The sequence below is a fragment of the Genypterus blacodes genome, unplaced genomic scaffold (assembly GCF_046128005.1).
Source record: "Genypterus blacodes isolate CSIRO-AG114 ecotype Tasmania unplaced genomic scaffold, CSIRO-AGI_Gbla_v1 ptg000044l_1, whole genome shotgun sequence".
In the NCBI taxonomy this organism is placed as follows: Eukaryota; Metazoa; Chordata; class Actinopteri; order Ophidiiformes; family Ophidiidae; genus Genypterus; species Genypterus blacodes.
The window spans coordinates 4,158,743-4,183,120 of record NW_027466857.1 but is presented as its reverse complement, the minus strand read 5'-3'; the positions used below and the strand labels follow the sequence as shown (position 1 = coordinate 4,183,120).

The 24,378-nt window shown below is 40.6% G+C and overlaps 1 protein-coding gene across 1 annotated transcript; it reads left to right on the top strand.

The window, feature by feature from the left end:
* The first annotated feature begins 205 nt into the window (after positions 1-205).
* glrbb (glycine receptor, beta b) lies at positions 206-24,190 on the top strand. Its single transcript, XM_076149094.1, has 10 exons — positions 206-476; positions 3,101-3,240; positions 4,771-4,877; positions 7,919-7,986; positions 11,126-11,352; positions 12,211-12,293; positions 13,976-14,116; positions 18,503-18,655; positions 21,692-21,984; positions 23,088-24,190. The coding sequence occupies exons 1-10, from the start codon at positions 474-476 to the stop codon at positions 23,382-23,384; spliced, it is 1,512 nt and encodes a 503-aa protein (XP_076005209.1). The 5' UTR covers positions 206-473; the 3' UTR covers positions 23,385-24,190.
* The last annotated feature ends 188 nt before the right edge of the window (positions 24,191-24,378 follow it).

Here is a 24,378-nt window from a genome sequence, read left to right as displayed (position 1 = left end):
TTGCTGCCGTCACAATCATGCCGGAGCGCTTACGCGGCGGCCGTGCGGCGACAGAGGCGGCGACAGAGGCGGCGGCAAGCGGCGGCGGCGGCGGCGGCTGTCCGTGGTACTGATGGGACTGACGCGCTTTCCCCGGTTTCGCGCCGCCTCTACTGCGCATGTTGTATGACAGGTACACGCAAGCCTCCATCTTGGGCATCCCGAGCTGAGGCGAAAGGGCAGCAGCCATATACACACACACTGATACCAAATAACAACAAACCGGGCGCGAAAATATAAACAAGAAATCTGGCAATTTGCCGAGATGTAACTTTTTGCTTTTTTTCAGTCAGAAATTCGCTCCTGTGAGACGGACGGAAAACACAATGGGAAAGAAAGACGGCGGCTGGACTGGGAGGGTCTTCTAACGACTGTTTGCTCTGTCAGCTTTACTCGGTCCAGTTTTTCAAGAATTTGACAACTGACAAAGACAAATGGTAAGTGGAGCTACGTGGCATTTTTCCCGTTTTCCCCGTCATTAAACGCGCTCGCGTAAATTGCATAACATGTGTGTTCGCGTTCACATGTAATGGCATCCTCCTCCTGCATCCCCCCGTCATGGTGGTCGCGGTTTTCGCTGTGTGTTGTTTTCCCTTCAGCCCCCTGCTCTCTCGCTCTCTCTCTCTCTCTGCTCGGGCTTTGGGCTGCTGTCAGCGTTTGCTACTTACTTTTCTCTTGTTAGGAAGAAGCGACGGACAGCCACAGGTTGTGTGTGGGTGTCTTGGCAGTCAACACTCGCTGGTTTGTAATGGTTGCACATAGATTCCAGTTGTGTTTTGATAAGGACAACACAGCACAGGCCTGTACTTCGCTGTTATTTACACTCTCCTTCATGGGCACATCGATATTCAATTGTGATACACATTATAAAGCTGTTTGTAATCCATTGCTTAACACAAGAATCGTGTTTAAATGTAGTTAATACCAAATTAAACGAGTGAAGACTGTTTTGTTAGCACTGCATCGCTCATCTACCTGGACATGTTGCATAATTTACAGCTATTATTTTCCTGGTACAGCATGTGAATGTTCTAGAATCTCATTTTGCAGTGTAAGCACATCCGGAGGAAGTTATACGTGCAGAGCAGAAATGCTTGGTGACCTTGCACCCATGGGTCAGACTAGCAATGGTGCTTTAGTCATCATCAGCCCTGTGTGATGAACAACGTGCAGGTCAACACCCTCAGCAACAAGAACAAGTGTCTGAAGTGGATCATCTGAGGTGACTCAGACTCAGGCTCTGCCAATTTGACTCTGTCTGTGCTTTGGATTTGCTTTCCTCTCCACAGCTCAATACAAATGCAATTTTTAAGATTAAGTATTCATACTGTCATGTAAAAATGCTTTTACTAATTTAGTAGTAGTATAGAGTCTATATTCCAAAATAACACATAGCTAAAACTCATAATTCATGCCGGTGTATGAAGAAAAACTAATCAATAAGTGTGCTATTTTATAATTAAACTCATTTTCTTTATGACTCGAGACCGAAACTGATAAATAATAAAAATTTGTGCAGTTTTCTTCTGATATAGAGGTTATTAAAGATATAGAGGCATTAAATAACTGTTAGTAACAAGTGTGTCTGGCTGAATGGCCGTGCTGTAAACACCTTCCTTTAAGTAAATGCTCTATGAATGACTTTCCTGCCCAAACCTGTAGCACCAACACAAAGTTAGTCTTGCGATGTCACAAGTGTCAGTTCCCTGATTTTGCAGATTTCCACAAATATATAACATAGCTGTTTGTAGATGAGAAATAATACTCCCCATGACTGATAACTGAATTTGATATGTAAGATGGATGGATTCCGTCTCCTCTTCCACCTTGTCCTTTAGGAACACTGGAGTAAAAGTTGTAGGTGGGAGCTGTAATTAAAGTCAGGCTAGAGGGAAGTTGGCACAGAGGTGTTGTAGGTCAAATAGGAAATTGATTATAAAGTATGCAACAACACCTGCTACCATAACCGCTGCCATCTGATATGTCCGCGTTTACTTACGCCTATTCTGTCATCCGCCTATTTTGGAGCAAATTTCCTAGATCGATGGATAGATTTTGACTTAGTTAGGGCAAAGCAGGGTGTGCACATGGAGACAAAAGGGCTTTGGAAATGATTCTGCTGGGGAAGATGATGATCAATGTGCAGCGGAGGAGCAGACAGGGAGTTATGGGGCCAAGGCAGAAAGAATGAGAGCATGAGAGAGAGAGAGAGAGAGAGTGTCTCTGTCTAGACAATAAACTGCTTCAGTTAATATACGCTCTTGCTCGCAGGGAGGGCGGGCAGGGGGGGGGGGGGACTGTTGGCGGTGCTGTTGGTCTCGGTGTCCCTATGCAAAATGAAAGGGCACCACTTTTCTAGGTGGAATCACACAGGTACTCTGGCTGCTCGCTGATTAATGGGCCCTATCAAGGAATGCAAAAATATTCTGCCTGTAGAGGAGAAGTCTGTATTTGTGTAGACATAATTCTGGAAGTATTAGCCTTGGCTTTAGGTAAAAAAAAAGAATTATAGTAAACACACAGGCTTGTAGTAACGCCTGCTTTTTAAAATGTGTGGCTCAAACAGGTATTTAACCTCAACACCAGAGATATTACTTGTAAACCAAGTTAAATGCTGCATAAATAGTATGATATGTAACTTTAGCAACACAAATCAGAGTGGACAGCAGCAATATTAAGCCTCCTAAACTGAAGAGAGAGAGAGAGAGTTGTTTCAGCTAAAGCATTATTTGAGCTCTTTAGAGGTCACATTCATTTAATGAATCCTGAACTGACCATCGTTATTCTAACGTCCACGGCTCTATTGGATGGATTTATGATCAAATTGGCTGTACTTGATTAAACCTTGTCAGAGTGATTTCTGTATATTATTGACATTAACTGTATGTGATGTGTCCAGAGCTAATGGATACAAATAACAAATAACCTAATATAGGGTGGAAGGGTCAACGTCAGGACAGGTTCGGGAATGAGAAATGCACACTATTGATAGTTGGTTGAATCTCAAAAGGAAGGAATTTGCTTTTCTTTTCATTTAACTTGTTTGTTTTATCCTTCACAGGCTTACAGGTTAACTCAGGCCAGAATGAAGAAGCTTGCCATCTTCCTCCTCGTCGTCTTTCTCTGCCTTGAAGGAGGATGTGCCAAAGAAAAAGGAACAAAGAAGGGAAAAAAGAAAGGGAAGCAGGTTTACTGTCCCTCGTAAGTATGGAATTAAACACCTCGGGGCTGCAATTTACCCTAAATAACTTCAATGGTAAATGCAGTAATTACACAACATGCTGATATTGTGCATTATTTAGTTTCTTACTGTGTTACGGTGGCTGGCGGTGGAAAGAAAATCACAAATGAAATGAAGTGAAAGACATTTTTAAATCCCAATTGTCATAAAAGACACAACAATGTTCCCCCAGTATTGACAATTTTAGTTCACATTCATCTTCTACCTTAATAAGGAACTACTTTCTTATTAGATAATTAACTCTTGCCACTTGCGTTTCAGTTTCTTATCCGTAATTCTATTTCCAAATCACCCACATTGAAGTTTTCTCTTACTTCATCTCTCTGGTGTAACATTGCAGCTGCTTGGTTACTTGTGCTGCAGGGTTAAGCGGTGGCAAAGTGAATATAGAAGAATATTTCATCACATATTGAACAGGGATATATTGAGACATAAATGCTTTGGGAGCTTTTTGTGACTGAATTGTATGCATTGGCATTATCTATTGTTCCCAGTAATGCCTTAAATGGTAACAAATGGTTTAACAATGAAACTTCTTGAAATGAGAAAAGAAATGCTTTTGATGTCTTACCAGTATTGGCATGTGTGTGAGCTCTATGACATATTTCTTGTCTAATGCTGTTTTTTGCCTTTGTGGATGCAGGGAACCACTTGGTTCCAGTTAAGCTATAGTGCTCAGGATTGTCAGAATCGTCTGTTAAAAGAGAGAAAAAAGAGGTTTAGTGGATGGGACTTATGCGTTTCACTTTGATCAGGGGAACCGCAGAACATACACACACTGTGCAACATTCCTGCGGAGCACTTTAACTCATCCTCAGTGCATGATAAGGTTTACATAATGGTTTGTGAAGTGCTTTGAGAGGAGGGGGGGGAATTCTTTGGCAGGAGACTTCGCTGCCACCCACATGGAGGCTTTCCATTTTCCCTTTCTCTCCTGCCAAATCCTGCTCTGCCCTTCCTGCTCCCTATCCCATTGTTTTTTCATCAGTCTGTCTCACAAAACAAATGATGTTTGACTTAAAGTCTTTGAAAGTTACTACTTCAAGTTATGATGTTCATTTTTCTGTAGAAGCTTGGGAGGTATTTTGTTGGCTGGGTCAGGGGAGATATGCCACACTGGTTTTCGAGAAAAAAACTGGGACAACTATTTCTGCTGATAAAGTCATTAGTAGTGTTGGCGCTCACAGTACCACGTTTGATAGTAAGGGTTCTGTCTTGTGTCAAGCTCTCAACTGTTGTTTCTTCTTCTTCATGTTGAAACACCTCAGAATAGAAGCTCATTTTTAAATGTTCCTCCACTTTTAACATTGTCTGGGTGGTCCACATGTTAAAAGCTAATGTAATCCCCAAATGGAAGCCTCTCAGGTTATAGTATAATCACATAGTATACACAGTAGAAGTGGCTGCACTGTGCTGTTCATCTGCCAGGAATTGGATTTTTGGGAATGCGTCGGTGTGTACAGTTCTCTCTCCTTCCTGCTTGTCTGCAGGCAGCTGTCATCTGAAGACCTGGCTCGAGTCCCTGAAAATTCAACCAGTAACATCTTGAACAGGTTACTGATCACCTATGATCCCCGAATAAGGCCCAACTTCAAAGGCAAGTCTGATTTTCTCTCCATCTGTCTTCAGCTCAATCGATAATTTGACTTACGTTTAAGGTTTTTGGTGACAGTGACGTAATGGTTCCAGAAATGGGTATAATATGAACACATACCTCCTAATTTCTCCTTTATGTTTTAAAACATAATGTATCTGCTTATCCTACACGTATTGCATTGTATTGTATATGTGTATGTCTGTAAATCAGATGTTTGCTACATTGGTTGGCTCTGCGTGTCCTAAATAATAATATTACACATTATCATGCAAGGCAATGTCATAGCGGCATTAATGTCAACTTATTGCAAGTAGTGTGGTTTCCCTTGATCTTTGCTGTGTGCAATTTCAAGTTCTGAATAGAAAAATGGGAAGTGGAAAGACTTTTTCAAATTTTGCAATAAGGTTTTCGTGCTCCCTTGAAGTGGAGTTTGGTCGACCGAAAAGAAGAATTTTTTGGCGCCTCCAGTTTGTCATGAACACATTTGAGGATGTAATGTTTATTATTTCCTTGAGCCATTAGATAGTGGAATTAAAGCCTGCTACATTTTGGCTCCTGAACCTAATATTGGAGGATGAGAAATTCAAGCGTTATTCGCATGACATCACTTAATGGAATCGCTGCCAATTTGCATTCGACTTTGGTAACCAGAAAAACATCAGAAAGTTAAGAGGAGAAAATGAATGTCAAAACATTGGCGTGAAATTTTTCTTGATTATCAGCGTCTTTGTCTGCACTTTTGAGCAACATTGCCCTCTACTGGTAACACTAGTTACTATTCCCCATTGATTTGGAATATGCTAGCCAATATTTGAGGAACACGTCACATAGCTAGAATGTGTTGAAGTTGTTTTATTTTTGCATTTACTAAGGGGGTGTACAGAGGTTTAGCAGCTGTAAAATGTGTTTGCGTTACCCTAAACAAAAAATTGACGGTGTCCCTATGTAGGACCAGACAAATATGGGAAGGGGGATGGAAATTCACTCAAACTGACTCACACAGATATAGAGAGAGAGAGATCATTGCAGTTGGAACATTCTGGATGCTGGGTCTGTTTGAGACGCAGATGTAAATTACAGTGCTTATTGAATACAGTTTAAGGCAGGCAGTGGCTCAGTGGGTAGTGGGTAGTGCTTCCGGTAGTGCTTCCGGTAGTGCTTCGGCTTGGGAACCGGAGGGTCGCCGGTTCAAGCCCCTGCCGAGGTGCCCCTGAGCAGGGCACCGAACCCTCAATTGCTCCCCCCTCTGCGAAGGGTGGTAATGTAATGTAAGTCGCTTTGGATAAAAGCGTCTGCCAAATGATCGTAATGTAATGTAATGTTGAGAAAGAGAGAGATCAGGTAACTCTTTCCCTTTTTGTCATTTAAAAAAAATAAAAATACAATAAATGTTTTTTTCAGAACACGTCTTTCTCCCCCTCCCACTTTATTAATTATCTTCCATAAATGTTTACCATGATCCTGTGTTACATGGAAGCAAAAGAAGCAGCCAACCATATACGCCATATGTACTGTAAATATATTCTGGGAGATACTTACTTCAGAATTACAGCAAGTCTATATTTAACTAATATTTCAGTCAAGGGAACAACACTGTGCTCATTTACATAATCAGATTTGTCAATACCCTGCCAAGTGGAAGAAGGAACACAGAACTTAGTGGCAATTTGCAGTGTGTTGAGTAAATATCTCCTTAAATCTAAAGATTTGAGGGTTTTATACTCCTCGAGTCCTGCCACACCTCCATTACTCTGAGCATTGTAGTTCTCTCAAGGTCAGTTATAGAAGCGAAAGGGACGACATTTTTCAACTAAAGAGCACAAGGCTTCACAGTCGTCAGTGCTCTCACAGTAAGTACCGTAATGATGACAGCACTCAGGGACAAACTGGGAAATGAAGCCCTGGACTTTTGACATGGATAACCCCCATCCCCACCCCCCCACCCCCTCAAGGACACCCCGGGCATCAGACCACGTTATATAAGATATTGAAATGGAGCAAAGTAAGGAAACAGTGTGGAACCTGTTGTATGTGATGAATGGGTAAATAGGTAGAGCAAACACACATATCTGATTATGAGATTAAATAAGCACCGTTAACATAATTTGAATTTCTAACCTGCACCATGTAATTCAGTCATAGTCATGCCATAAGTCATCATTCTGTCATGTCCGCGACAGCAGAGGTGGCTTCTTAGGGCCAGGCAATAACATACATGCAAATAAATAGATCTTGACCTCTGACCACAGCTTTCCTACTGACTCCTTCAATCCTCAGCAGTTATTTTTGTGTGCGTTGTGTGTGTCGACCCTAAGCAGCTGATGTGGCCAGTCTGCTGTTTCTAGCACTCCCCACACAAAAAGCTGTGGCTGTTTGCCTCTAAACATCACTGATGGTCTTACCAGTCTTCAGGTGGATCCTCAGTCAGTCTCCACTTTGTGGCACTTGGCAGCAGCTGTATGTGAGACTGGTCTTTTGATGTGGAGTGGCTCTCTCTCTGGCTGCCTCAGACGGGTCCAGCAGCCAAACATCTGCTCCTCATTTTAGGGCGACATGAAAGCTTCCCATCCATTAACATCGATGTTATAATCTCCCAAATTACATCCTAAAGAGTGCATTGTGCATTGCTTCCCTCAGGCCTTTAAAATCACAAGATTATCGTATAGTGCCGCAAATTACAAGGTTAGAGCAGAAATGCTTATTCTTGAATACAAATGAATTTGCATGGCTGCATTCATGCACTGTGAAGCGTGTGCGCTATACCACACCTGCATATTGATTTGTGACTTGCGGATTAGAACTGATTCTATAAAACTCCTGTACTTATCTCTTCTTGCGATGTCGATCAAGTCTTTCACAAATCCTTATCAGTAGCAGAATCAATTTAATCGCCAGGTATAATGAATTTTGCTGTAGAAATAATTTGACTTACAGGGTTGAACAGAACATTCAAGCATAATGTACTGTAGCTCACACTGCAAATGAATTGTGCAATACAAGAGTTTCATAAACATTCTAATTTTATTTCATTTGCTTTCCAGGTATTCCAGTTGAGGACCGAGTGAACATTTTCATCAACAGCTTCGGTTCAATCCAGGAAACGACGATGGTAAAATGCAAAACCACTTCACTTGCACCTCAGTATTGATAATCAATATTTCTGCCATTCAGGAGCAGCGTATCAATGCCCTATGACTGCTTTAGCCCACTGATTTTGTGAGGAATTCATTCGCATGTTTTTCAAGACTGTATCAGACCATTCAACAGCAAGTCATTATGAGGACGGGGGTTTTCATGGCTCATTTATCTGATGGCTTAATTGCTGATAAAGAAGTGCAGTCTGAATGCTAATGTACAGATTAAACCCAAGGACGGCGCTGGGTCCTCTCCATCACTGAGGAAACAATGAAGAGAGCATTCTGGAAGTTCTCTACTTTAGTATCCTGACTGTTGTGATTTAAATTGAAGCTGCTGGGTGGAAGCAGTAAACATTAATTCTCTCAGTAAACATTCCGTCATGGGACAAGATAACTGTTATTAACGCTGTAACATAGACTAATTGATGGTTTCACTTGTTTCTTTTCTCAGCAACTTCTCCAGTCAGCTTTACAGGGTGTAATCTACAGAGTTTTATACCAGAACAAGACAAAGTAATTTATAGTGCAATAATAAAACCAGACTTTGAAATGTCATTGCCCACAACTGATGCAGTCCCACCTTGGGCCAAGAGTAACAGGATGGCAGACACATTGCAAGATCTATCATCATCAAACCAAGCCTAATAAAAACACACAAGTACTGACCTTTAACGATAGCACCTTTGTCAGATTTCTCAGAGGAATACATTCAATAAATCACTACCAAAAAGCATACATTCGCCACAATTAGTCTATATTAGACTTCAAAATCAGGTTACTCAAAAGTGCAAAGGTGCATCTGCACACGTGTTTCTTCAAACGGAAACCGGTAACGCCTTAGATATCATATGAAATGTAATGCTTGTCAGGTTCTCGTGAATCATGATAGGAAGCACACACGACTCCCACTTTCTTCTGAACACAAATTGAAATATATGAACCTCTGTCATGTAGAAGCAGCTCAAATGACTTCCAACCTCGTCAATGAACAATCTAGCGCTTCTTCTTTCTAGGAATAATCCGTTTTGTTTGTGTACCAACATATTTGACTGCCAGCTTCACCATTTTATAGGAACAAGGAGTACAGTAATCAGGATTTCACCCAACTAGTGTGTACCGGTTCTCTGAGGCACGTCTGGACAGTATATAAATCCAGAGGAGTGATCTATGTCTTACTACACTTCCCTTCACGGGGAGCAACACTGTGCACAATGCCTTAGATCCAACATTCTGGAATGTCAGCTGCATAAAAATCTCCTCTGAAAATATTTCTTTTGGCTGGAGATCAGAAGGGTTTGTCTGCACTCTGGTTCACTTTGAAAATCCAACCAGCGGGGAATTTCACACTGCGGACAGATTACTGAGCGATTGGGATTGTACATGCTGAAAGCTAAAAATGACAACAGCGTCATTTTATTCCTACAAAAATGAAGGTTAATCAGTCAGAGATGTGGCTGGGCGGAAGAAAGGGAGAAAGAAAGGAGAGTGTGAAGAGATGAGAGAAAAGTTTATTCAAAAGGAAGAGATGGGGAAAGACAGGAGAGCTATTCCCAGATGGCAACTCCTGTCCTTTCTTTTCCCTCCAGCCTTATGAGAGACGTAAAGAGTGTGAAAGTGAGAATGGTTCAGAGTGAGCCAAGGAGGAGAAGGGAGGAACAGCTGGTCACCTCTCCCCCTCAATTTATCACTCGGTGGGGTATCTGATTTCAGGAAATCCTCTCATCATTTACACCTCTCTCAGTCAAACACCACTGGGAATCCAGCGTAGTTAACACATCTATTTTTCCTATTTATGATTGTGTTTGTCAGGAGAGGTTGACTAATTTGATGTTGTGAGATGAAATAAATTGCCGCTGTGGGTTTTAGTGCTTCTAAGCCGGAGTTTTCCTCGCTGATTACCGCGAGCAGTTGCGTTAAATCTCCCCGGAATCGAATGCGATACTGGCAGCTTGATAGTGAGCCAAGGGGGAGATATATTTCCTGGTCTGGTTTTCGGAGAAGAGAAAGTGTAGGAATTGGCCAGTGTTTCTGTCAGAAAAGAGGCGGCAGTAACTATTGCCCCTGTCGCTTCAGGAATGGTTGGACGCTGCAGTGTGAACATTAGGTTGTGTTAGAATGGCAGTTTTCCTTCTTAAATAAGCTATGGACAAATTCATCACAAAATGTGTACTGGCAGGAAAATAAAGTGCATTCTGTGTTATTGTTGAGTATCCAAACCACCATGAGACCAGTGTGTGTAAGTAATGAGTCTTTAAAACAGTCCCTAGTTCACAATATCAGGTAATTTATAGTTTTATTAATTCTTTATACTTATTCTTGCATGGAGGGTAGAATCCTTGACACATACAGGGCAAAGTGCCAGCTCCTTTCAGTAAAATTCAATTCTTCATACTGAATCCAACCAAAGACAAGGATTTCAGTCTGGAGCATGTGCACACACACACACACGCACACACACATATGCATACATACAGCTGGTATTTGTGGCTGTATTTGACATGTCATCTATCTTCACCCTCTGCATTAATAGGCCTTCACAACACCTGGTTGCAGAGCAGCTTGTCTAAGATCAAAGTAGGCACCACAAAACAGCCCAGAGCTTCACTGAGCGAAGCGTTGCCACCAACAGTAGAGTGGAAGCTGCAATAATAAGCCCACTAATGACGTCTTTGCCATATCACATGTTCACTTCAACTGTAGCATTTCACTCAGCACATTGAACGTACTTTCCCGTAGAAAAGGTAAACTTTGAAAGTTTACCTGAAAGAAAATACAAATATTTCAAGAATAAGTGGCTCAGACAACATAAAGAGCTGGTCAGAAGAGTCTGTGTACTTGCTATGTTTTGTTTTAATGATGTGGTACAGCTCTTGCAGTGTGATGGATGACCAGAGGTTAAAGGTCATAAACATTTTGAATGAGCCATTTCTCCATAAATCTGTTCCCTCTTCGTCTCGATTTCTTGAAAGACTTTGTGGTCAAAATAGGTTATAAACTGAGCTGGTAACACTTTTGGTGTTATTTAGATTTTAGGTTGTTTTTTTTCACAATTAACATTTAACAATATATATGCTTTGGCTCATATAGCTGTTGCTTTCTGGTGTTTAACAGGATTACAGAGTAAATATCTTCCTGAGGCAGCGTTGGAACGACCCCAGGCTGAAGTTACCTCAGGACTACAAGTCTGACTCCCTCACTGTTGATCCAACAATGTTCAAATGTCTCTGGAAGCCTGACCTGTTCTTTGCAAATGAGAAAAGTGCCAACTTCCATGATGTTACGCAGGAGAACATCCTCCTCTTCATCTTCCGTAATGGGGATGTGCTCATCAGTATGAGGTAATGGTATTTCCATTTGGTTTTCTCATTCTTTCGTCTATTTAAATGTTGTAGTTCTAGGCGATGTTAACATGTCAAGTCACTTTTATTTATAAAGCACAACCGGAGATTGACCAAAGTGCTGTACAAAGCCAAAGATTCATATACGGGAAACACAAACAATTTACCAAAGACTATTTAAGAATAAATACCTAAAAAACATAGTATGAGGAGAGGGGGCTGATCTGATGGAGGGGGGCCAGGGTGTTCCACAGTCCAGGGGTCACCACTGACAAAGCACAGTCACCTCATCATCCAAAGGCGTTATTAGAAGTAGATGGAAACGGTACTCTGTGTTCTGAACATTTATGAGATCACATGACAGAATGACATCAAAGATAAATACGCTCCATAAATGAGTTCCAGAAAAGTGTGGATCACCTTTATGGAATCTTATTAAAAAATATATATGAAGAGAGAGAGAGAGGGTTAAACATCAGTGGGTTACACTCAATAAAGTCTCTCTCTCTTTCTCTCTCTCCCTTGCATGAAGTCGCAGAAGCACATACATTATTCACAGCATCACCATGCCATAGCCACTTAAATGTCTGGTGTGTTTAAATATTGGTTTCACTGTTTATGCTACTGCTTTATGGGATTATAGTAATCACTGATATGCAGTATGATCGTGTTGTCATAAGCCGAGTGGCTCCTTAACTGATCTCCAGTGCTAATGCTAGCAATGGTGCACATTTGCCACACATTTACTGTTCAATTGGTGAAGTTTAATGTCTAAACTATATGACATCATGCAAAAAGGGAATGTGAGAAGAGGATTAAACTGAAAGATTAAACTGAAATGTCTTTTTCCTCCATTAGGTTGTCTGTTACGCTTTCTTGTCCTCTGGACCTGACATTGTTCCCAATGGACACACAGAGGTGTAAAATGCAACTTGAGAGCTGTGAGTATTACTGACTAACTAATTATCCACTATCTGCTATGCGGGAGGAACTTGTCAACTGGGAATATATCTGTTGTTTTAGAAAGTGGGGTAAATTAAATCTTTTTGATTGTGTTTATAAGCCAATTTCAGCACCTAACACTCACAGAGGTGGAGTAAACAGATTATATATAAGTTGGTTATGAAGGTCTCACAAGTAATTGAGCTTGACTGTGGTTAGAGCAACATGTTTACAAAGCAGTTCAGACTAAATGAGAAAATGTATTCAAGCCATTTTGCTGTTACTACAAACCTGAATAGATGTACATCTTCCCTTGTGATAACATGACCATTCTGTATTCTGTGCTTATTTCTGTGTGGTTTTAGCCGTGGTATTTTTTTGTGGATACTACAGCTTGAATCAGGCCCGAAACTTAACATTGGGTGAGGTTTCTATCTCTTTAGGAGGGACAGAAATATACATGGTGTGGGTGGCAATTATTCTACAAAGCCATCTTCCTGCTAAACTACAGCATTGTAGGTTGAGGTGCATCTACCACCTGAAACCAAGAGTGCCTAGCTGCTGCTTACAGACATCCTGAGACCGATGCTGAATATCTCACTCAATTATGTGAAGTAATTGAAAGAGTCTGTGATGTAAACAGCTAAATATATTTGCTTGAATAAATGGATGTAGGCTGTAGAGCCCGTAATTGCCCAAGGATGGAAAAAGTTAATTAATTACACAAATTGTTTCCTTGCCAACAAGTGTTTTCACCAATTATACAGGTCATCAGTCATATATGGTGTATATACTGATGTCCCTGAACTGTGCTCAAATACAGTCTCTGCACAAGGAGGTTTAAGTGACCACAATATGGAATAGGCAAAGTTGTCTATAGACGATCATATAAAAGATTTATGAATGATCACTTTGTGGACGAATTAGAAATGTTGGTTTGGAATGGTGTACAGTGCCGATTACCCAGCTTTCATATATATTTTTTTATTATTATATCAAATTGGGTGCTAAACATCACTGCTGATTACATTTAGGTTACATACATACACATACGTACAGTATACACATTATATGCTATGTGGGGCGTATCCTAAACTTTGGAATGAGGGAAATATCTAATACCTAAGCTGCATGTCTTTGTGAGAGCCATCTTAGTCTTAATAATAAATGTAACTACGTCCCTTACTGTGAATGGAATAGAACGGAGTGAGTGCTTCCTTGATGCCCTCTGCTCGCTAAGCCAGTACCACTGAAAGCTTTAGAGCTTCTAACTTCAAAGATAGGGACGCAGATGGCTGTTGAACACTAATTTGTGAACAATAACCCAGCACACATGACTCATGCAGTACCTGCAAGTCCCCAAAACACACTCTCTCGCTTGCTGAATGAATAGCTGCTGTAGATACACTAATAAAAGGAAGCTGTGCCCCCACTCAGGCGTAGGTGTGATGTAACACTTCTTATACAACACTGTCTTCGCTGCTAGAGTGGACAACACAGAGCATCTATCTGGCCAGCTGAGCAGAACCTGAATGTGGAATTTTGAACTTCTCTCTTCTCGTATCTTAGAAATGATGTCTTTATCGAGTTCGACATGATAAACAGTCTGGTCCTGTTGGATTTGGACGGATATTCAAACTATATGTGTATTGTATGTCTGTGTACCTCTCTTTTTATCCAGTTGGCTACACAACAGATGACCTCCGGTTCATGTGGCAGACAGGAGACCCGGTACAAATGGACGCCATTGCTCTGCCTCAATTCGATATCAGACAAGAAGATATTGATTATGGAAACTGCACCAAATTCTACGCAGGAACAGGTAATGTCATAAATATCAAAATTTGTCTGTGGCCTTTTCGAAATGAAAGTTACAACAGTGCCTCTAGGATAGAAAGTAAATCAAATAAACTCAAATAATCTTCCATAATGATAGCTGAATATTGCTAGTATCAATAACAATTTCCCCTTTTGAAGCCGGCACTGGCCTCATTTCTCCCGCTGCTTTTTTCATTAAAAACATCACTAAAAACATTTATAGCAAAGTGAAACTCCTATTGGCTTTATTCAGTTTTGCCACCAGAAATATTTAATCTATGTAACAAACACTTATTTTTCACTACAGTGCCGTTCATCTTGTATTTCAGCTATTCATGAATTATTCTCTCCTTGGTTTGTTGGCTCAATGCTATAACTGAATATCAAAAGCCATGTTTGTGTGCCTGACGATAGCTCAAACAAAAAAAGGGCCATTCCATAAACATTGGACAGATCTATGGTCATGATCTTCATCTTGCATTTCCACCATTATACAGTCAATATCTACTATTTAATATTTAATTGCTAATGTTGTGATCATTGAACGCTTCAGTGTAGCTCAGAAGTGTTGAAATGCTTCACTGAAACATAAAATAATATTTATGTGCACACCCAGTGGTTCAACTGCAACATTTCCCCCACAAAATTTGAGATGTGGATGAACTCAAGCAGATTGTCATGTTGTAAAAGCATAATTAAAGTTTTAGTGCCTCTACCATCAAAGCTATGTAACACCAGCAGGCACCAAGTACAGAACCAAATGTTCATGGAAGCGCGAGTTGACAGTTTAGACAGAGAAACTAAACTTCCTTACCAATGAGGCACCCACTAAGGGATTTTCAATTGTTTTGACTTGTAGAAAAACTTTTGACTGTCCAGATTTCTGTGTGTGTGATGTCTCTCTAACTCTCCTGATTGGCTTGTATGATCTAGAGTTCACTGAGCTCAGTAGACTCACAGCGTGGCTCTGCCTTATTACATTTTTTCAGAATTCTCGGAATGACTCAACTCGGCTCCGACACTTATGATTAAATATAAATGTCATGCCTAAATGCTCAGCAAACAGCCTCGAGCATACTGAGGCAATTCACCCAACTACTCACTAAGAATCCTTACACTCTTAAGTCAAAGTTTCAGACAATTCTTAGGATCATCCCTGAGAAGATTGACACGCTCCAACTAGCCTGAGGAAATGAAAAATCTGGTTCTGATTACTGCTTTGCAAAGAAAACTCACTTAAACTAAATTTAAAAAACTGAGAAAGACCCAAACAAACATTGATTTGATTATGATTTGGCGTGATCCTGCATCTCTTGGCACTTTCAAAGCACTCCTTTGGGACTTGTTGGGATTTGTAATAGCAACACACCTGTAAGATCAGATCTGCACGGCTGCAGGCTTGTGCAATGTAAACAGGATTAGATCAGAGCTTCAAATATACACAGTTCAGTCATGACTTTTACATTTGTAAGAGAACAACAAATGGACATTGCGATAATGTGCAATAATAATTAGGTCATTTCAAATTCTGAGGTTATTGTTGTAAGGACCGTTATTGTGATTTTGCCTTACATTACATCTCCAAACAGTCCAAATGCACACACTCACGTGATACTGTTGAATTACACCGCTTCAGTCAGGAAGGAATCTGAGCTTTCCTCCTAGTTCCTTAAAAAAAGGAAAAACAAAAAAAGGAAAAGTCAGCCAATACCGCCGTGAACCCATTATTGATATCAATTATTGAATGAAATCCATTTCTGAGAGAGGAAGTAGCACACACCGATTTTAGGAAAATCCGGTAAGAAACCTCAACCTGTTCCCAGGTTCTGTTTGCGCTGCCATTTGCTCTGGCATGGTTGAATCGTGGCAGTACAATAAGGCATTTGAACAGAATTGAAATGCAGAAGTAATAATAGGCTACTGTAGACATAATAGACTGTGCACAGTTGAATAGGCCACTTATGCATTTAATTTGTCTGCTACCTTTTGCCAGCCCTATTGTTCTCATTGCTGCTTCTTAATGTTGCCCTTACTTCATATAATGCATTTGAATTGTTCTTAGCTCTCCATGAGGATCACTTGCTCTGACGGTATAAAGAAATGTGTGATTTCTTTCATTTCCATCAGCCAGCCAGACACTTACTGACCATTGTTCCGACTGTAGACATACTGCATATACCTTCTCCATGAACATGGGAGCGGGCAATTATCCTGCATAATTGAATCCAGCTTTTCAAAGTTCTCATGTGCGGTTGAAGAACTGAAAAATCCGCCAGGGTGTTAGCATGAGATAAACTGTAACTCACTTGATCTCATATTTGAAACCTGTAAATTAGGGCAAAGTTTGCTGAATGGAGGAAAACACACAAATGCTGAGACAGATATCAGGTGACATTGTTCTAAAATAACTGAATATAATTTGAGAAGGAGAGGAAGGTCCAGAGCACACTTGTTGCAGATTGAGTATGTGCTCCTTTGTCATTTAAATGCAAACAATGAAGAGGGATTTTATAATACACGAGTCCGAATGGCAAGGAATTCTGGTATGTGTGTGTTGACACTTACATTGGCAGATATCTGCTAAACTTCAGATTCATTTCCACATGGGAATGTGGCCAGATGCTATTCTACTGGTTACATGTTCATAATGTATACTGTATGTCCAATATGTGTTTTTATCCAATTGTATAAAGCTAGACTGATATTTACAACATGTTGCTTACAGATTGCTGGGGTTGGCTGTAATATACAGTTTGTGATACTGGCCCACATTTTTGGGATCAAAGCACAGCTAAATCTACAGTGGGTTCCTAATAGAAACACATACAGGGTGCTGGTACTGCTCTGTACCGTATACTGCACATCATCGTCCCTAAGTGGGGACAGGATGATAATTACAATGAAAATGAAAAATCTCTATTAACCAAAGAGGCTGCATGACCTTAGTGCTCTCACACTTGGGAGGCACCCCACTGGCAAGGAGTCAGCCTTTGCCATGGAAACCAGGCCTGATACAAAGATCGCCTTTGTGCACGACTGGTTCCAGCCTGCTTTGTGACACAGGCAGCCCTTATACGCTGTATAAAGATCACCCAGTGAGCCCTCGGCTAGCAAAACATTACTTCAGCCCATCCACTCTACAATCCCATTAGGCCTACCAACCAGACTATTAGGGTGGAAATAGAACCCTGTTGTAGGATTAGAAAAGCAACTCTGAAGTGTGTAGATGCTCAACTAATGCAGAGACAGATGGCTTCAAATTGATCGTGTAGAGGCAGAGAGTTATGCTGTTAATACTTTGTGATAATAATCTCAAGAACAAATGCGTACTAAGGTGCTAGTATTTATACAACTAGCAAACATTTATGACAACCCTCTCTCAATTTAATACAATGATTTAAAATGGAAATAAATCTTGAAATGAGTCCATTTATTCTGATTTAAGTGTACAAACAAGTGTAAACAAGGCAGCTCTTTTCTCTGTATTCATTATGAGGCAGAACTATCAGGGTAGAGAGACATCTCACAACATTCAACACATGGACATGCAGGCTCTTTGGTATTCATTGTGAATGGCCTCCTTGTCAAAATGAGTCATTTCTCAAACTGTCCCCTGGCTACAGTTGGTCCAAATATTATGTGGCCGGTTCCATCAATAGTGAGAAGCCAGTTTATTCTCAACGTCCGGTGCTGCCAGAGCAACACAAAAACAGTCCTTAAATTCCATCAATGATATGAGAGGGAATCTCTCTTGGAATTGCCTCTCCCAAGGGTTCTTCCTTTTTTTCCCCTTATTCATTACGGTTTTCTCGGGAGTTATTCCTCATATTCCTAAAGAGCTTTGGGCTCGGTCTCGAATTTTCCTGATGTTATGGGTCTGTAAAGCCCTTTAAGACATTGTTTGTGATACTGGACTATCCAAATAAAATTGATTTGACATATATCTTTCATTACATGGCTCAAAAGATCTTCATTTCATAAGGACTGCAAGTGTTCTTGAACAGCAATCCCCAAACTTAAGAATGCTGCAGCCCAATTTGAAATCCTCTGCAGCCCACACAAACCTTTAATCACAACTCTGATAAACATACGAGACTCCGAGCAAAGCACACAGACTGGCAGGGGATCGTACTCCGGTCCCACACTAGAAAATCCCAGCCGATCCATTTTGATGTTCTGATGATTCGCTTGTTAATTTGGATTCTCCATTAAGAGCTTTCATTTCGCCACCACTCCATTTTTACTAGAACATTTTCACATGCCTGTTCGCTATGTCAATGAAGTATATTGTGGCTTAAGTGGAATAAAAGGCTTCACATAAATGCAGCTACTGTCAGATACAATGAATGAGTGAATGAACCTAATGACTCCTCTCTCCTCTCTTATGCAGGCTACTACACTTGTGTAGAGGTCATCTTCACACTAAGGAGACAGGTTGGCTTCTACATGATGGGTGTTTATGCCCCCACACTGCTCATTGTGGTCCTCTCCTGGCTGTCCTTCTGGATTAACCCCGACGCCAGCGCTGCCAGGGTTCCTTTGGGTATGGATCACTTTGACTCCGATGATCAATTCTAATATTATACAGGATGTGTAAATATCCCAATTTATATTCAAAAGGCATACGGGGAGGCGTTGTTATTTAGCAATCACTCATAATTTGGCCCCCCATGACATTACAAATTACTGAGACTGTGAATTACTGTGATCTTAAATGACTTCATCTATAACCCAGACATTTGAGCCCAAACTCAATGTTTAACAATACATAGACATTTCTGCAAATGCTAAAAATTTCAGACAAAGCTTTCAACCAATGCAGGCTTACATTTCCAAAGCACGCCCTTCTGTTTCAGGCTGAAATTCTGATTGGTTTGTCTCATCACTGCAGTGCAATAGAAGACAAACATGACAAATGTGTAACAGTTTAGATTTGTACATTTTAAAATCAGTAATGGCTGATGCTCTCACTTTTTGTAATACAGTTAAGCTCAGTTCTGGTATGCCAGGGTTTACACTCTTTGCTTGTAATTTCTGGGGTTATGATGTAATCAACAGTTTAAAGCTTCATTCATCCATATTTGATCTGACCATGTTCTTCTAACTCACTCAGCTCCTTAAACCAGCATAGAGGACTAAAAGCTGAATTACCTCACATGGCAGCCATTTTCTGTCAAGCTATGATGCATGCCATACTGTTACAGACTCCTACTGCATATAAGTACATGCAGTAACATCTGGCTAACAAGTGCACTGAAGTTTAAAACATGAAGGCTCCAGGGCTCGGCCTCTGTAGGAGCCAAGTACATACTCTTAAGTTCCTGAGTAAATCCTTGTGGCAATCAGGGCTCAGGATCCTGTGGCCGGTTGGAAGGTTGAGAGGAGCCAGGAGACACACAGCAGGCCCGGCAAGGCACACCTGATCCCTATTAATCAAATTAATGGGGAGGTGTGCTGAGCCTTGTGAGGAGCAGGGAATCTGGTCCGGTCCGAGAAGGATCTAGATTAATAGACAATTAGTCTGAGCCCTGAAGGGGGTGCATGAGTGGCTCAGCCTTGATTATTTTATGTTCTTTCTTTCAGTGAATAAATTGTGGAAAGGACTATCTAGTGTCCCTCCAGCATTGCAGAGTTTGTAGTTGTCATAGTCAGAAGGAACTGAGACCTCAAACTGGGTTCATGCCACATTGTTTGGGCTCATCACCTGCTCTCCTAAACACTTGGTTTCATCTCATTAAAGCGCTCGGCTCAGTGTTGTCACATCCTCAGTGTTCATTGTCTGCCTGATTTCTTCATGTGGCTTTGACATTTGAAGTCAATTTACACGTATTGTCATGCTAATTCCCAAACACAATATTGGAAGCCTGGAATGAAAACATCAAGGTCTCTAATGCAAAACGTTGACACCCTTTCAGACAGAATGCACATTGACAATTATTTGCACTTCATATAAAAGATAATTTGATAATTGTTGATGAAATAATTTGGCCAGAAACCTTTTAGTCGACAAAACATAATTGCTAAGCCCTATATTTCTTACTATTCACCTTGTAGAATGCAGCATGCACTTTTACAGGCAGTGTCTCATATCCACAAGTTTCCTTATCACAAGTCCTTCTTAATCAATTTTGTAATCAGTAAAATCAGACTTTGAAACCACGATTTTGTTCTGAGAATGTTCCCAGGCCAGGATTGTGTCAATTAGAGAATAACACATCATAAAATAGTTTACTTTGAAGTGTCCACCCCCCCTTCACCAACCTGTGTGTAACGTCTCTCACCCATGTATCACACTGGCATCCTGTCTATGCAGAGCTGCACGGATAAGATAATCCATTGTTATCCCACTCCAATCGTCCACACCCTCCTTTTCCTCATTTTCCTCCAGTTGTTTACCACCACTCCCATCCCATCATCACTCCAACTCCTCCTGGAAGCCTCCTCTGACTCCTCTCTAAATGGGATCAGTACAGGTCAGTCATCACCCAGGTGTGGGACTCCCTCATTTATTGCTCTGTGCTGTATGAGCATTTGGGTGTGCTTATGTGTGTGTGTGCCTGTGTGTGTGTGTGTGTGTCCATGCAACCTAACACGCATCCCTGTTAGCCTAGTTTTGCATACACAGCATTTCTGTGTATTTGCAGAAAAGGATTTGCACCAATGTAAGACAGAATTATTAATCAAAACGCTACATACAATCCCATATGGCCAACACATTTCTTCAGATAATACAAGTGTCAAATATGTAATGTATGCTGCAACAATCTCTAGAATTTGTTGACATGCACTTGCAGTAAGTCAGTAATGAGTGTCTCTCTGGGCAACAAGTAAACAAAACCTTTTTGATCCCCCTCATGGCTGGTGGCAGGAGGGCTCCCAAGAAGAGATTGTTTTCTTTTAGAGATCCGGTCAGGAAGGAGCAATGTGACACCCTGGTCATTATGTGGGTGTGTAATGCTGTTCCTAAATGAGCCACCGTACTCAAACCTGAATATGAAAGCAATTGCTCATTCCAACTAATCTAATTTGAAAAAGCACAAGAATAAATAGGGAGTGGAAAAGTTTTTCAGAGACTTTCAGAGAGTAATTGTACTGAGATGCACTGCAACCTTTTATCCGATTGGCTATCAGCAAAGAAAAAAATGACCCTGCCACTAGAGGCTGTCTGAGCTCCAAGCAGTTGTCTTGATAACAAAGGTAAAGGAATGGTTGTGAATTCCTAATTGGAATGTGCTCATCCTGTGCGGATGCCAAACTTTAATTACAGCTTCTGTGTAGAATGTGATATTCATTTGTGTTGTATTTTGTCCATTGTTGTCTCGTTGGTTCTGTTTTCTTCCCCATCTCAGCAATACAGTAGGCGGATGAAACCAGGTTGTGAAATCATCAATCCCACTTTATTACGTCTAGTCCCCAATCATACACACTGGAATATTCATTTAAATCTGTCCATGCTGTCTTCAGGAAAAGTGTAGAAAGAAGATAAATAAGTTATACATTACATTTTCTTTACATTAGACTCGCTTTTCTTTTTGTTCACATTTGACTGACAAGTAGGTCCCTTGTCTTCTCTGTGTAGGCATCCTCTCAGTGCTTTCTTTGTCCTCCGAGTGTACCTCCTTGGCTTCGGAGCTGCCCAAGGTGTCCTACGTCAAGGCCATAGACATCTGGCTCATTGCTTGCCTGCTGTTCGGCTTCGCCTCGCTGGTGGAGTATGCCGTGGTTCAAGTGATGCTCAACAGCCCAAAGCGCATTGAGGCAGAAAAGGCCAAAATGGCGTCCAAAGACAAGGCAGCAGGAAAGATCCCTGCTGCCAGGAACAACACAGTCAACGGGACTGGAGGGACGCCACTTCATGTCAGCACCTTACATGTCAGTGGATCTGGTTTTGATATCTTTGTGTGTGTGTGTGTGTGTGTGTGTGTGTGTGTGTCTGTCAATGTGTGTGAATTTTACAGTGTTAATGTATGCAACTATGAAACCTCAATGAACACACTGTGGACTTTAAATGGTTAATCTTGCAGTTTCCCACAACCCCTGAGGCCTTGAGATCTAATCAAAATGCAAAATGGGGAAATCCAATTATTAAGAATTGGCAGTGAGTAACAAACACAGCTTAATCAGAACAAAAAGGACGACACTCACATGAACACGGGGCACTCACAGTGCAGTATGGAGCTTTGAGTTCTACGCCTAATTGAAATTAATTTACCTCCGATTCTTCGTTAGTCTGGACCACATTTGGGTTGAGAGGATTACGTTTCTCCATTGAGCTTTAATTGGTTTTCTTGTCAAAACCAAATCAAAATAATAACTGCTTAATGAACTTAATGAATCAATGACGAGGAAGAATCCATAGCCTGATTAGATCCTTTTCACTCTAGAGGCCTTCTGGGAAGTTGATGAAAAGGATTTTTTTGCATGATAAACTATGTCTGTAGGCTGGTTTGTGTAAGGACGTGTGTGTTGTCACAGATGGGTTTCTGCTCTGGGAACGAGCAAGTATAATAGGCAATTCAGTATTTATGTGTACAAAGTGCATCTAATGTTTATACATGGTTGTTTTCCTTTGAATTAACAGTAAGTAGTGTCAAAGATTCATGATCGTTTGCTTTGCGCAGCCACGTTTTCAGTGACGAAGCTTCCTCATTGAAACATCTATACTGGTGGTCAATGGTGGTGACTTTGCTTCCTGTACACTTATAGACCAGCGTACAGAAATATCACCTATAAGCTTTTGTAAATGTATGAAATGAGTCCTTTACAAGAATTCCTTAGAGGAACTTTCTAAGGCTCTAATTAAAATAAGGATTCATTTATTTAATCACCATTTTGCTCACAAAACAGTTCTACTTTGACAGATAGTAAGCAGCATATTTTCTCTGTGATTAGCGCTCTCACTTTAGAGCAATGAGGTCCTTTGTCATCTTAATATCTGTTCATTGTTCACTGTTTTGCTCTTCTGTCACTTCCAGGTGGGGGAGACGCGCTGTAAGAAGGTATGCACCTCTAAATCCGACCTGCGGACCAATGACTTCAGCATTGTGGGGTCGCTCCCACGGGACTTTGAGCTGTCGAACTTTGACTGCTACGGGAAGCCCATCAATTTAGGCTTAGGCTCAGGCAAATCCCAGGCCAAGAACAACAAGAAACCCCCTCCCCCCAAACCCGTCATCCCCTCGGCCGCCAAGAGGGTCGACCTGTACGCTCGAGCCCTCTTCCCTTTCACCTTCCTCTTCTTCAATGTAATTTACTGGTCCACATACTTGTGATTAGATTGAAATCATTCTGTCTCTTTCACCCTGCACCCTCACACCAATGAGTCCTTTAATGACAAGATTATATTCTAAGAGTTTTCTTACAAAGTGACTATCTTTCATTGAATAATATGAAACACGACCATAAAAATGATTGCTGAAAGTGAAATTACATATATTTATTGAATTTATAATTACATAAACATAGTCACACTTCCCTAACACGTGTTGTATTTTGTACACATTAAATCAGTATAACTTAACCTTTCCCTCCTAGCATCTTGGATTTAAATATTTTACTTATTAATAGTGGTTCTAGAAAGACTGATAAAGATATACCTCTTGTGATGAAAAGTGTGTAAGTAATTCTCCAATCAATTACGATTGATTGTGTAACAATTGAGCAAAAGGTATATAGATCTAAAAGAGCAGATTGTACATAATCATTCAATCGAGTTTTGCTGCCTGCTGAGTGGAAAGCTGCTCACAGGTTTTAATGATCTAAAGCAATTTATTTAAGCTTCAATACAAAGTGTAACATTGTAATTACCTTGCACGTTAAACATTGCATGTATTTTAAGATAGAATATACGTATATATGTAGAGTATTTATTACATTTTATTACTCTTATTTATTCATTTGCTCTTGAGAAGATAAAGTGAAAATATGAAACACCTTTTCCTGTCCAGATGGTCATGTGATACACTGCCACTCCAACAATTGTAATGTTTGACATCTCCCACTCCACTTGTATACAAATTAGGTCACTGTGAGCTGACCGTGTGTTTGTGAAATTTACAAGCAAAGACAAATAAATGATCAAATGACTTTTCACAATTTGTTGTTAGCAGTTTTGAACACAAAGACAGCACATATATGGTTACTGGATCACTTTGCTCCATGTGTGTAAAACCTCATAACATTGTGTAACGTGCATTGCTTTACTTGTGTTTTATTTAGCGAGCAGGCAGAACACATTAATCAACCTTAATTAAAATGTAAATATGC